Source organism: Neovison vison, chromosome X (assembly GCF_020171115.1).
Source record: "Neovison vison isolate M4711 chromosome X, ASM_NN_V1, whole genome shotgun sequence".
Taxonomy (NCBI): Eukaryota; Metazoa; Chordata; class Mammalia; order Carnivora; family Mustelidae; genus Neogale; species Neogale vison.
The window spans coordinates 15559819-15574852 of NC_058105.1; the positions used below are offsets into that span (position 1 = coordinate 15559819).

At 50.9% G+C, this 15034-nt stretch overlaps 1 protein-coding gene across 4 annotated transcripts in view; it reads right to left on the reverse strand.

The window, feature by feature from the left end:
- The window catches only part of FHL1 (four and a half LIM domains 1), a 60935-nt gene that overhangs the window by 7382 nt on the left and 38519 nt on the right, over positions 1-15034 (reverse strand). The window contains exon 1 of one of the 4 annotated variants that reach the window (XM_044235154.1): positions 4799-4885. The exons of 1 other annotated variant lie outside the window; for it this stretch is intronic. In XM_044235154.1, the coding sequence (XP_044091089.1) occupies positions 4799-4820 (22 nt within the window). In that variant the 5' untranslated portion in view covers positions 4821-4885. Of the gene's footprint in view, positions 1-4798; positions 4886-15034 lie in introns of those variants that run through there. 2 more of the 4 variants (XM_044235149.1, XM_044235153.1) reach the window with 2 other exon arrangements.

The following is a 15034-nucleotide window of genomic DNA, read 5'->3' on the forward strand; positions in this document are numbered from 1 at the left end:
CTCTCTGCTTACTTGTGATCTCTGTCAAATAAATTAAAAAAAAAAAAAAAAGAAACAGTCACTTTGCCAATGGCAAGTTCTTCATTGGTTACTTTCATGGTTCTAGAACATGACTTGCTTGGAGTTTTTACATGTCCAGCTGGTGAAATAACCCCACGGCTCACCAGCTGAACACGCAAGCACCAGGACAGGGTCCCGAAGTCGGTGAAAGGGAAATTAAAGTCACCCCGAGTTAAGGGTGCCGCTGTGGAGACTCCCACCTCTTCGAGGTTTCGAGTCCCGGCTTTTGGGCATTATTAGTTTATCTTTCTGCAGAATGAAAGCCCAGGGCCACCCTCTGTTCCCCCGCACTGCACACTTGAACCCGAGCCTGCACCCAGAGGGACAGATTTCAAAGGTCATGTCCTCTTAGGGCTCATTTCCACAGTGGATTCAAGCCTTTTTTTGTGTGTGTGGAAACGCTTATTTGTCAAGATAAAATAGGCACTTCTAGGAACGTTAGCTTTTATTGCCTAATAAGTAAACAGGCTGGAAACACTTGAGGCATGTTAACAATGCTGATGTCAAATTCATGAACTTTAGTACTTTTTTTGCAATGATTCCAATGAAGTCGAACTCTGGATAACCTGAATTAGTTTACCTTGTGTTTTTTTTTTCTTTTTCTTTTTTTTTAAGATTTTATTTATTTATTTGACTGACAGAGATCACAGGTAGGCGAGAGAGAGAGAGAGAGAAGCAAGCTCCCTGCTGAGCAGAGAGCCTGATGCGGGGCTCGATCCCAGGACCCTGAGATCATGACCTGAGCCAAAGGCAGAGGCTTTAACCCACTGAGGCACCCACGTGCCCCTACCTCGTGTTTTTCTAAACCAAGATTATTGGGTCCCAAACTGTTTCAAGCCTTCATGGCAGCGTGCTTAGGAGGAAGCCGGAGGGGTACGTTCCTGCTGATGAGATAGTCCCTGTGTCGAAACTGTGCATGAAGCATGAATGGGTACGAGGGCAGAAGAGTCTGTTACTGCTCGTCTTCGGAGCCGCTAATAGCTCGGGGAGAACAGAGCTGGGACACACAGGGGTTCCCAAAAGACAGCCAGCGCTCTGGTGTGTGGGCTCCCCAGAAATGAGCCACAGTGAAATTCTGACTTCACGAGGAGACAAACAGTTTGTGCCTCCCTCTGTTTCCCCTTTCTTAGAAATCAGAGAATGGACAAAAATGAAGATAGCATTTCACCTGTCTTGGAGGCTCCCTTTAATCTTACTAAATTAACATATGCTTAAAGGGTTTATCTCTTAGGGGGTACTGTTTTTTTTTTTTTCTTATCTCCCTACCCAGGTCGCCTTCTAACCTTCCAAAACTTCCAGATCTGCTTCCCCTGACCTGCGGCTGTTATCTAGGAAAGGTACTGGGTACAAAGTTACTTCCCTTTCTGCTGGTCCCTGCCCGCCCCGTGGCTGCGTCTCAGGTTCCGACGTGTGCCCCGCAGCCGTGGGCAGGAATGAGGGTTGTCTAGCACAGAAGAAGTTTGAAAATGCCCGGGGCCGCTTGTCCACTAAGTCACATGCTATGACCGTGGATGGACAGATTTGGGGGCGGGTTAGATCACTGCCACAAAGCTCCTAAAATCTCTTTCATTCAAAGCATTTTATAACAGATTTGTTTTTAAAAATCGGGGCACAGCTCCTGCCACCCTAAGGGGCTGACGTCTGACCCTCAGGCCTTCAGAGAATCAGCAGGTTCAAATGCGGTTGGAAATGTGACCGGCTGATCGCATTTTAGGGACTGCTTCCAGGATGGCAGACTGACTTTCTTGCCGTGCCTGCTTCAAAGGACACATCATTCTTCACTTAATAAGTAAGCTTCCTCTTTCAGAAAATTCCTGAACGACAGCCAACATGCTAAGAGGTGCCTACATAAACCTCAGTATCTCAGTAAGAAGTTTTGGCTCTGATGCCATCACGTACACATCAGAGAAACGTCTCATTAGAGAAGACTCCATTTGTATTCAATAACCTCTCGCTTGTGTTTTCATATGGATTTTCTCACGTATTTCTGGCTAATGTCCACTTTCCCCCTCATGCCTGAGTGGCTCAAAATTGGAAGGTTTAAGGAAACCGTGACCAGGAGGGCAAAGGAACATTCTTCGACGTGCTCCCCCTGAGTGGCATAACGAATAGTACAAACGATGAACTGCAACCCAGAGGGGGCAAAGCATTCAGGTTTTTTCTGGTCTGTTAATTGCTAAGTCCAACGTACCGGTCCGTTAGTCACCCCATGTATAAATACTGGCTTGCAAAGAAAGGGTATATTGCTTTCCCAAGAGGTGTCGTCAGATATTTGGGCATAAATACCTAACTTGCTGTGATGAGACGGAGGTCATGAGTCATGGCTGCAAAGTGGTCTCTCACAGAATTTCATAGAAAATCAGAAAGTGTTTTTTCTTCTTAAAAACAGAAACGCCTCAATGCTTATAAATGCGTTTAGAGAAAAACCCATAATCTCTATCCCAGTCCTACTTTGTCCAGGTATGAAGCTTTTCTTAACGTTGTGCACATTAGGCGAGCACCTTCCCTTGATTTTCCACCCTGGCAGCAAGAGAACGGGGTTCTTAGTTTTTCTGCACATTAGGCGAGCACCTTCCCTTGATTTTCCACCCTGGCAGCAAGAGAACGGGGTTCTTAGTTTTTCTGGTTGTGCTAAAGTCACTGGCGGCTGTTACATGGTCATTAGAAGTACACATCGCTCAGGTTTCATCCTTGACCAGCTCTTCTGACTACCATTTTTCAGTTATTTTAAGAACCCGACCCAGTGTGATTACTAGCTCACCCCACCATGTCATTTTCTATCCCTGCCCCCCAAAAAAGACTGCCGGGTGTGTGTGACCCACTGGGCAGTGGCTGGCAAAGGGGACGAATGGTCTTACTTGCCTTCCCATCACCCCCAGTCTGGCCCTCAACTTGCAAGGCCAAGGGTAAAGGAACTGAATCTACATAATCTTGCAGCCTGAAAGCATTCAATAACAAAAGTATACATTCTTGCCCTTGAAATGTCCTTTCAGTATAGGGACCGCCACTAAAAACAGATCCTGAACCAATGATCTGAGCCTCTCCTTTGTCCATACAAAACCCATTTCAGGGCAATGAGCAATTTCTTCACGTGAGGTCTACTCTCTCATCTGCTTCACGGACCTATACACCTAATGCAATACAAAACGACAGCTCCTGGTTTTAAAAATCCTCTAAAATGTGTCAATAATCTAATTTAGTCACACATTTATTGTCTCCAGATTTATATAAAGCAAGAATCGTGTCTGGATTTGGTGCAAAGTAAAACCAGAGGTTGGTATGTTGTAAACAGGTCATCTTTTGAATGTATTTAAATGTATTGTCAAATATATCTCCTAATCCGTCCTTTAATTAGTAACCAAAATGGGGAGTTACTCTACCAGTTACCACGTGTTCAAGGTCCACTGGACCAAGTGGCACAGCTGAACACTCTGCCTGCACCCAGAGAATGTGTATGTTGGCTGATCAGCACGATCTCAAGCATGTGCGATCCTGTTCGTAAAATGGCTCCTGGAGGTGGGGGGTGGGAAGACAGCTCTTCAACGATTGGAAACAAAGACATTGCATATTAATTCATTAAAGCATAGAATGCATTGCAGTGCATTTGTTTTAAAATATCTGAGGAGAAATTTCTCAAAGAATTCTCATTACTTAAATTTTGATGAGCAGGCCCCTGGGGGGCTCAGTCGGTTAAGTATCTGCCTTGGGCTCAGGTTGGGATCCTGGGGTCGCGGGATCAAATCCCTACATCAGGTTTTCTGCTCAGCGGACAGCCTGCTTCTCCCTCTTCCCTCTGTGCTCCCTCTCTCATGTAAATAAATGAAATCTTTAAAAAAAATAAAATACATTTTCGTGGGCAATTACAAGTTTTCAAAAATCACTTTTCCAAAAGACTGCCACCAAAAATTACTTTGTCCCGTAATCTGAGAGCCAGGAGAGAGGACGAAGTGCCTGTTTGTAAGAGAGGGGACCGTTCCTTAGGCAGAGAGGGCATAAGAGCCACAGCGACATTCCTGGCTTTAGAGGAAAGACAGGCAAGCAGGGTGACTTCAGAGAGCCGAGTTTTCTGGGGAAGATGGCCTGTCCTTCAGTCCTTTTGCCCCTGTTCCACGGGTGTCTGTCCTCGGCCAAGGGGCTTCCTTCATGTCAGGTTGCAAAACAAGAAGACGACTCTCACGATCATGACGTTCTGGAGATTCTGAAATGTTGCCCCTTTTCTGATAAGAACAATTCCTAACCTGTTACATCAAAAGGATCGTAGCTGCTTCTCTGCGGCAGGACTAAGCCCACCGCTCAGGAAGGGGAAGATGTGGTGAGTCATTTACGGACTTTCTCCAGCCCCATACTCAGCGGCCCGTCCCTACACACTTTAAATTCGATTTAAAGCACTCAAGATGAGCATTCCTATCTTACAAATAACAAAGAATTGCTCCCCCCCACCGCCCACCACCACAAAATCTTTCCTCACACAATGTCTTACAATTTCACAGGATGTCCTGAAAAATGTAAACTATAGTCATAAGTTCAGATTAAAAAAAAAACACACAAGCCACTCACACTGCCTTTTGTCTCTGAAACAACAATAGAAAGCAAGGACAGAACAGAGATGAACTAGGACTTATTTAGCCTCTAGACAAGACTAAAATCATTTCATTACAAAGTATGTTGAAGTCGAGTGATGGATTCAGTGCTGTAAGAAAACTGTGCTCGACAGAAGATAAAGAACAGGAAGCTTTACCTGAGTGCTTATGGGAAGCCATGGCTTAGAGACCAAGTTCAGGAGCAGCACCTAGACCCGTCTTCTCTCGACCCCAGCTGATAAGGCTGTGGCTCATTTGTGAACATACATTTAAGGGGAAGCGGCTAACACAAAAATAACCGAGAGCAGATGGCCCACCCCTCCCCAGAGATCACAACCTTAATCCCACTAGAAAATTCTTAACCATTTTAGGTGATCCGAGGGAGAAGAATAGGACCCAGTAAAAATACCAAACACTACATATAAATACCTGTGGGGCTACTCAGCATCCAAATTAGCTCCAGAGCCAGAGAGGCCACATAGAAAGTCATCCCTGTACCGGAATAAAATTTGGACTCGGCTCTGGCATAGCTTAACGCTGAGCCACCCTTGTGAATCCACTTCATATGCCTAAACAGCCTGCGCTGGGCCCTAGGAAGAACTCATTTTTGTGCTGTTAACGAGAGAAAGAACCGTGTAAGGGACAGACTTATGTTAACCAGTGTAATTAAAAGGTGTTAGACACTAGGAATACAGAGGCCAGGGGTCTTCTGCACGTCCTCCTTGCTATGTACCAGACACCAGCAGAACAGTGAAAGAGCTACTCTAGCCACACATCTCCTCACTGTCAGAGGACAGACGGACACCTGTAGAGTCGCCACGTACACAAGGAAGATACTCTGTCCCACAGATGAAGCCTCCTGCTTTCAGTGTCAGGGACAACAAAAGTAAAAAAAAGAAAAAAAAAAAGGATGAAAATGAAGAGGGTGACCTAACATGCTGTAACAGCTGGAGGATGGCCTCTAAGTCCCTCCATGAGCCCGTGCCCGTTCCTTCTCTGCCCTTACCCACCCGTCCCCACACCCGCCCGCACCCTTCACTCGAGCCTCACCCTAGCTTCCCTGCTGGCCTCTGCACCCTCCGGACACGCCGCACCTCGGACCCCGACACCCGCTCCCCCAGCATGGGGTGCTCCTCTACCTCCTTCCTGGCTTTGCTCCAAGTCGCTTTCAGGGACATCTCACCGCACCACTTATTTAAAACCGCAACCGTGCTCCCTGCCCCCACTCTCTATCCGTTTCCCCAGTGTATTCCCCACAGTAAGTGTCTGCTGAGAAATGAAATAAGAGACGCAGAAAGTGTTCATCAAGCCCCATATCAAACTAACACACAGTCCCACCTGGAACCCAGAAAGTGTCTTCGGCGGCTGAACATCAAGGAAGGCCTCCGACCTTCACTCACGGGCAGGCCCTGGGCTCAGTACCATATAGACACTGCCTTGTCTAGTGCATGTCACCGGTTTCAGCCCAGTTCTGTGCCCCCACCCACCCCCAGCAGGCTGGGGGCCGGTCTTGTCTCCTCTCCCCAGCCTGCAGCAGCTGAGCCAGAGCTGCTTCATGGATATGCGCGTGAATGAGTTTTATGATGATTGTGCTCTTCAAATGTTTAATGAAAAAGTTATTCTTGGGGCGCTTGGGTCTCGCAGTCTGTTAAGCAACCAACTCTTGGTTTTGGCGCAGGTCGGGATCTCAGGGTCATGAGATCGAGCCCCGTGGCAGGCTCTGTGCTCAGTACAGAGTCTGCTGCCTCTCTCTCGGTCTCTCCCTCTGCCCCTCCCCTAGCTCACGCTCGCTCTCTCAAATAAATAAATCTTTAAAGAAAAAGAATGCACACGAGCAGGGGGAGGCACAGAGGGAGAGGGAGAGAGTCTCAAGCAGGCTCCCTGCTGAGCCCAGAGCCCGAGGTGGGGCTTGATCTCCCAACCCTGAGATCAACACCTGAGCCAAAACCAAGAGTCAGACTCTTAACCGACTGTGCCACCCAGGCGTCCTGAGTAAGTTTCTTCTGAAAGACAGCTGAAGCTGTAAGTCCTAGTTAGCTAGAAAATGCCAGAACAACAAAAACTGGGAGGTCACAGGCAAATTTATCATGTGTTCGGTCCAGGAATTAGCCTGGGAGAAGGGGGTGACTCCCGACCCGCCACATCCCCTTTCTCAGTGGCCTGATGAATCGCGACAGGGAGACTGGCCGGCTGGACCATGCGGCACCCCTGAAGTAAAGGTCCCTGAAATAAAGGGTCGCCTGGCAGAGCCACGTGTGTCGTAGCAGATAATTGACCTTTATGAACCGGAAACCAGACTTGAGCGAGGAGCGTTCGAGGCCGAGCTTCCCCGCGGGAAGCCGGTCCTGGCTTCAGGCCCCGCATGAGGACAAGGGCGGGAGCTCGTCAGCGTTCTGCAAAGTCCCAACAGACCACGGACAGACGGACGGCCTCACCGAGTTAGCAAAGCACCAGAAGCCCATTTTGTCCGAAACACGAGAGAAAATGCATAAACCAGAGAGTCTCTTTCTGACCCGCTCCTAGCTGGCGGCCGAGGACAAGCCGGCCGGAGCGGGAGCCCGGCCCTGCGGCTCCCCTCACCCCGCCGCGCCAGCCCAACGCCCCTCGCTCCTTCCCAAGCCTCAGGAAGCACGGAGAGGGGTCCCCCGGCTCGGGGCCCCAAGTCAGAGCCACACTTTCACAAAACCCAGACAGAAAAGGGCCCTGGCGAGGTGACGAAGGGCCCCTCGTGCGGAGGGCGGGTGACTCTGCCCTGCCTGGGGCCCGGTGGGCGGGGGGGGGGGGGTCACGGACCGGAACAGTCGCTGCCGTTAGCGTCCGAGCCAAGTTCATTACACGTTCCGAGCCAAGTTCATTACACGTTCCGAGCCAAGTTCATTACACGTTCCCAGTGTGATGTTCAACGATCTCTGCGGTCGCCGTGGGGTTCACAAGGCGCTGGCGCGGACCGCTGCCGGGCCGGCCGCGGTCTGAGGAACGGACCCCGTCGCTGCCCGAAGGCCGCGCTCCGGCCTTCTGTCCCCTCTCGCTCTGGCGGCCTCAGAACCCCTGAGCTTCCTCTCGCGTGCGATCCTCCGAGAAGCACTCGGTTCCGCGGCTGTCTGTCCGTCCGCTTCGGCCTTCCAGCTGCTCTGCAGCCTGGCCGCCGCCCACCCTGGGCTCCGCCACCCCCGCCTTCGTGTACTTTAGAGGCAGACACTGCCCTGATGTCCGGCTGTGCTACACGAGCCATTTTCTGGTCGCAAAGAGCCCGAGGCCATCCTTCCTTCCAAAGCGCATGGACACTGGGCACGAGGCGCCGCGAGGGCGAGGAGGGGCACAGAGGCCGCCCCGCACACACAAGGGGGCCCCGAGACTCGGCAGTGGCCGAGCTCCGCGTGCGGGCTCAGGTAAGGCTTGGGGGACCTGAGGGCCTGGGAGCCGACCCCAGAGGACGGGCCAGAGGGGCGCTCTGAGGACGGGCACGGCGCGAGCAGAGCCGGAGAGCGCGGGCGCACCGGAGGCATCAGGAGCTGGCGGTGGGGGGGGGGTTGTGGTGTGGGGGGCGCTGCAAGAAGTGGGGGAGGGAGGATGGGAGGGAGGCCAGAGGCAGGGAGATAGCCTGGAAGGGTACCGCTGGGGCTCGATGGGGTGACAGGAGCGGATGGCGGGCAGGAGGTGAAGGGCCCGGGAAGACAGGGAAGCGGGAGGATATGCGGGACGCCAGCAGAGGCCAGTTGTTTGGGGGACCCTCCGAGGTGCGGGGTCGTGGGGGTCAGGGCAACCCGGGGGGAGCCTGGGACACAGAGCCAGCGGGAGGAACAGTGGCACTGTGTCTGGGCCCTTGTGAGGAGGTTCTTCTGAGGGGTCCATGGCTCGACCCCTTGGGGATGAAGATTCGAGTTGCTGCGTTGCGGGGGGGGCAGGGGCCTGACAGTGTGGTGCCGGGGGAGTCGCGTTTGCGGGCCTTCCAGCAGGGCAACCCGACCCCGCAGTCTCTACCTCAGGGACACCACACCGCGGGGACCCACGAGTCCAACTCAGCCAATTCGGTGACCCGGGTGGCCCACGCCGCGGGAGCTTCCACATCTCACTGCCTGGCTGGTGGCGCCCTCCTCCCTCCCCTATAGTCTCCTCTGACCAAAGAAATTTCCAAAGGGCTGAAAACGTATTCCCGTATTCCCATGAATACGGTCGGAGGCCAGAGCCCGACAACCACGTGGGATGGAGCGTACACACACCAGGGGCCTCATCCTTGCCCATTTGCACACCTGCCCTCGTCTGCCCAAGCCCACGACTGATGAAAACACTTGGACCAGGGCTTTTTTCCTCCACAGAACTCTGTCTGGCCACTAGGCCCTCCGCCAACAATTCTACTGAGTGACTCTCCAACCGCGAGCTTCGGGCAGATAGTCATGCACTATGATACGATGGGATTCCACGGCGGGCTCTCCGGAGTATCTCTTGTCCTGTGTGCTCTTGCCAGCAAAGGCCCAGTACAGCTTCAGCCATCTCATGTTCCTGTCAATCTGTAGGGTGGGAAGAGGACTTTTTCCGACTGACAAGTCAAATTTTGCAAAGTCACTGCGCTTAAATGTCATAGTCATAATTCGGGGCAAACATGTCAAGGTGTAAAAGGAGGGAGGCCCCCCCAAGAACCACATAGGGGGCAACTTCATCATGTAAGATCCAAAAGAAAGCAAAGCCTCAGAAAACTGTGCCTCCCCAAAGGCTCCCCGAATTGCAAGGCAAAGGAAAAGGAAGGCCCACGGAAGGCAAAGGCCTGCCACCAGCGAGGTCAGCTATGGGCAGTGGAAGACCCTGTACACAGCCAAGCACCTCAAAAATGCTCATCATGCCAGAGAAGACCTGTCTACCTCATACTGCACCAGGGCTCACGTCGTTCCCTTGTAATCCTCACTTGGAGAGAACTGAAACATGAGCCACGGCATGCACGATTTGATTTTTGAAAATGTCATTCTAGGATTAGGAAGAGTTTTATTTTTTTTAATTTGTTAAGATTTTATTTATTTATTTGATATAGACAGCGAGAGAGGGAACACAAGCAGGGGGAGAGGCAGAGGGAAAAGCAGGCTTCCCACTGAACAGGGAGCCCGATGTGGGGCTCGATCCCAGGACCCTGGGATCATGACCTGAGCCGAAGGCAGATGTGTAAGGACTGAGCCACCCAGGCGCCCCTAGTAAGAGTTTTAAATGTCTTCTCCTCCTGGAGTCTGCCCCCTAGAGTCTCACATGTAGGAATGAGCCCAACCACATCCTATAAATGTTTTTATGGGCCTCTGACCAGAAACCGCCATCGGGACAATCAATGTTGAACAAATGATTTTCAAAGTAAGCCACTATAATGACTTCAGATTAAAAAAAAAAGGAGTGGCACTTAAAACAGAAAATAAAGAGGAAAATGACTTAAGCAAAGAAACAGAAACCAGGAAGAGTTTTAGAAGGAAATACGTAATGTGAATGCAGAATCTCAGATCAGATGAAAATAAATGTTTCATGAAACTGAGAAGCTAGCCAGGATAAATCTTTGTCATATTTTAGGTGTTAAAATTCTCTTCCAGCCTATTTCTACCACCCACTTGTGATGTTTCTGTTTTATTTCCATGTTGCCATGTGCCATGACTCAAAACACCCTTTCAATCATGCGAAGTCCTGGCATTCACCGAGCCCACCTGTTAGGGACATTTCAAGCTTCGGATAGATGCTCGAGGGCGAGACATTCCGTGACCCTAGTCTATAATTCACCCGGCTGATTTATACCCACAACAGGGAAGGACAGGACCTCGAATAAGCTCCCATCTCTTCATTCTTAATGCTGCTAACTGGGAAGGACTGCCTTGACCAGAGGTGTCCTCACCGCACCGCACGAGCCCTGCTTCCTGATGGGAGAGCTCACCTAGTAACACATACCGTCTTCACCTGCCAAAACACTGTAACTACCACGCTACCCTATCACGCACCGCTGTGGCCCTGGAATTCAGGGCAAAGGTCAGAAACCCTTGTGAGTGGCTCTGTGGGGTATGGTCACGGGACACAGAGTGGCAGTGAGGGCACAGGAGGCAGATGAAGCAGGGATCTGGGGGTCACGCGAGAAGTCCACAGGCAACAGCGCTGACTGAGAGGATGATCCAGGTTTCTGGAGGGTCGGAAGGACATCAAGGTGAAAGCGTCGCTTGGTCCCCACCTGCCAGGTCTCCCGAGGGCCATGATCTGGCTGCCTGAGCAGTACTGCAGCCCAGATTCGAAGGCCACACTCACAGGCAGACCCAGGAGGGTGGTGGCCCCCTGTGATTCATGTCTGAGGGAGCAAACATGAATGGCTTTCTGGGACAAGGGCTGCTCTGTGTGCAAGGACGGGCCTTATACCGTGAAAATGCCACAGCGAGACCAGAGTGAAGACCGGTGTGATCTCGTGGGTGGCCTGCCATGACCTCACTGCCCCGAAGGGTAGCTTGTTTTCGCTGTCAGTCCACATGGTGAGGATGGAGTCTAGCGGGCGGGGTCTGTGCACGATGCCCCCCTGTCACAGTCTAGTGGGGCAGGGTCTGTGCGCGATGCCCCCTGTCACAGAGACGGCGTAACGACACAGTTGGAAATGACGAGGCCCAGCCACCCCACTTGACAGGCAGGAAAACTAAAGCCCAGAGATGGGACATGACCTGCTTCACTGCCTTAGCAGCAGCTCCAGACCTGGAACCTGAGCGTCCGGACCCCTTGCGCCCTGTCCCCCGCACATCAGGCTGCTCAGTCATGCCACTGTCAAACTTGGGAACGCAGCTGATGGTCCCCTGACTTCTGAGGGTCATCGGCAGGGGCGAGCTGTCTGGGTCACAGACCTGCAGGCTCAGGGACAGCGGTCCGATTCACAGGTGAAACACTTGGCAGGTCCTCTCCTGCTACTGCAACAGTCCAGTCAGAGACAAGACACTTGAGCTGAGGCAACCGGGAAGGAGCCAAGACGGGGAAGGTACAGGTTGATGGGGGAGCAAAGGGCCCACCTACAACAGCTGACACACAAGGAGCACGAAGTGGTTCCAAACCTCTTGAAGTCAAGCAATGCGCTCATCATGCCAGGCCGCGGGTACATGAATAGAATGACGGGAACACAAAGTCCGGCAAATAGAACACGAGAAGGAGTCCGCAGCTAGAGTGGCAGGAGCCACCAAAGGTCACACACTTGGAACGATGACCTCACATTTACCTCAAATTCCAAGCTTTCTTGTTCGGTTCAAGCCATGTGAGAGTCAAAGAACAAATACGTGAATATGGACCAAGCGTAGAGGAGCCCCGCTGGTCTCAGGTATGGAGAAGGAAACCAGGGCCCAGGGCGAGGACGCCACCGCATTCCACGCAATGCAGATCAGACGGTGTAGACCGGGCCGTCATGATTTTTGAGGGCATCCATGAAAGAAATTCAAGCCTTAATTTTTATACGAGACTGTCTGAACTAACGTTGTTCTAAGACAAACAACATGGGATTTGCCCTGAGTTTAATACAGCTGTATCTATTTTCTCAAGTTTCAGGAGAACAGTGTAGTGACTAAGGGCATGGACTTTGGAGACAGAAGGCCTAGAATCGAATCCCGTCTCCACCACTTACTGGTTGTGTGCCAGCAAATTCTACTTAATGTCTCTGTGACTCAGTTTGCTCCTCTGTAGAATGGGGATAACAGGAGCACCTATGTCAATAGGGTTGCTGTAAGCACGATATACTTCTATTCATTCAATTATACTCTACAAGTGAGGATTCCTGAACAGCAGATTCCTGCAAAAGAAAAACTTCTTTTCGAGCTTACCACTTCACAGAGGACATGTGGAAAAGAGGTAAGAGCCCACCTATAAGGGTTACAGCGTGAGAGGTCTCCATGAGGACAGTTTTAAATGTCCTAAGGACTCAGGGCAATCAGCCTCTGGCAGCACAACAGCCCAGGCATGGACACAGAGGGTCTAGGAGCAGATGGCGGACACCTAGGGAGAATGAGACTGCTCTCTTGATCCTCTAGTGAAAACAGAAGACCCCTTATGTCTAAGGGTGGGGAGGGATTTTTCCCTACATCCCTCCAACCAATGAGGCCCAGTGAGCCCAGTGGATGATGAGACTTCCCAACACAACAAATGAAGGCTTGCTCTGATGGGACTACTTAATGAGGAAGGCCATCCATGGATCGCATCTCTGATCTTAAGTTGGCCCTTGCAGATCAACGAGAAGAGGCTACCTGTACCATCAGAAACAGTAGCTCTGGCCATAACATAGGTTAGTTTTGTATGTAATACACAAATTAATTCTGAACGAATGCCAAGGGCATGGGTCTCAAAGACCTGTCTTAGGGGCCTCCAGGTGGCTCAGTCAGTTAAGCGTTTTGGTTTTGGCTCAGATCCTGATCTTAAGGTTGTGGGAATGAGCCCCGAATCAGGCTCCACACTCAGCAGGGAGTCTACTTAGGTTTCTCTCCCTTTCCCTCTCCCTCTGCCCCTTTCTCCACTCATGTTCTCCCTAAAATAAGTAAAATCTTCAAAAAAAAAAAAAAGGAAGAAAAGAAACCACTATCTTATCATCTTACTAGGCCACGCAGAGGAAGGGCTCAGCAGCAGACCTGAGGTGGGCTGGTGTGTAGAGAGACTTGGCTTGAGTGAGCACAGTAAGGCCTGAGGTCTCGGGGGTGTCAGAACTGAAAGACACATCATCTCCCTTGCTCCTGACCAAAGACACGTTGTGGTCAACTTCCCATGCCCACCCCAAGAGGAATTTGGGTTTAAGTTCCCCGAGTTGGGAACACTGACAGAACACTGTTACCTGCCCAACCCAGAGACGGGCCATCTGCCATGATGGGAACTGTCCTGCTGGGGGACCGTCCGTAGGGCCACGGCACCTGTGAAGGCGAGCGACTAGGGGGAGGAGGAGTTATGTCCGTCAGGCCCACCGGTCTCCCCTCCTTTTACCAAGGGCTCCTTAAACCCTATGACTCAGCTCAACCCAGGGGAATACAAGAAAGGGAAAGGGAGTGGCTCCTGGGAACAGGGAGGCAGGATGGGGCCAGGGGCCCCTCTGAGATCAGTTACTGGGAGAGAAAGGGCAGAGTAGTCCGAACGGTTCCCCGTGGCTCCCTTCCAAGCTGCCGTGGCCTACTGTCCCAGTGGCATGGACCGGGGAAGGCCTCTAGCCGCGACACCTCGAGCCCATGTACCACAAGTCCTTAATATGGAGCGGGGTTTCCTTCATCGGGGTTACCAATATTCCCCAATGAAATGAGATCACTGGCGAGCGTCAGGGAAAGCAGCTCAAGGACAGAAGGCCCCTGGTGTCATCAGTGACACTATGTGAAATGTCTTACAATGGAAATATTTCTTAAGTGGGAACAGAAGGAAGTTGTTCACGGCTTCATGTGTTCACGGTGATTCTTAAAGTTTCCATGTTCCTGGCTCTACCAAGTTGCCGTCCAGTTTATGTAATAAGGTCCAATTTACGCACCATAAAATTCACCGTCACAAAGCGCACACCTCAGTGGTTTTTAGCATCTTTGTAAAGCTGTGCAAACATCGCCCTCAGCTGATTCCGGAACATTTTCGACACCAAGAAAAATACCCTGTGGCCATCAGCAGTCACTCTGCACCCCCCCCCCCGCTTTCCTCGTGTGTCTGCTTCCTGTGTGGGGAGCTGCCGATTCTGGACCCTTCGTACCAATGCAATGATACGATGTGTGTGATCTTCTGTGCCTGCCTTCCTTTCACAAAGCCTGCTCTTTCCAAGTTTCCTCTGTGCTATAGCAGGTACGGCCCTTCGTTGTATCTTTCCGCCAAATAATAGTGCATTGTATAGCTACGCCGCACCCTGCTTATTCACTCGTCTGGTGACGGACAGGAGCTGTTTTGGCTTTCTCACTGTTAGGAATAATGCTGCTGCTGAACCTTTTGTTTTGTGTATGGATTTACTTTATTTTTGAAAGAGCAAAATGTTTTTTTAAAAGGTACAAGAGAGTCTATAGTGAAAAATCTTTCTATCCTGCCTGTCCCCAGACACCCACTTTGTCTCTCTCCATGAGTCACCAACGATACCAGTGTCTTCTTAGGGTTCCAGAGATACTGGACATAGGAAAACAGGGAGCTGTATACATTTGGTCTTTTTCCCTTTCTAAAAATATAATGGTGGTGCACTACACATACTCTATTCTACACCTTGCCTTTGGGACTTAATATATTTTCAAGAGGTTTGCATGTGAGAGCATAAAGAGCTTCCTACTTTTACCAGGTACCTAGTATTCGGCTGGGCAGACACACCGCAATTGTCTTAATTGGTCCCTTACTGAAAGACACTTGAGTTGTTCTCAGTCTGTTACTACAAACAATGAACCAACTCATAAAAGTAGTAAGTTCATTTCATCGGATTGCCTTCCCCT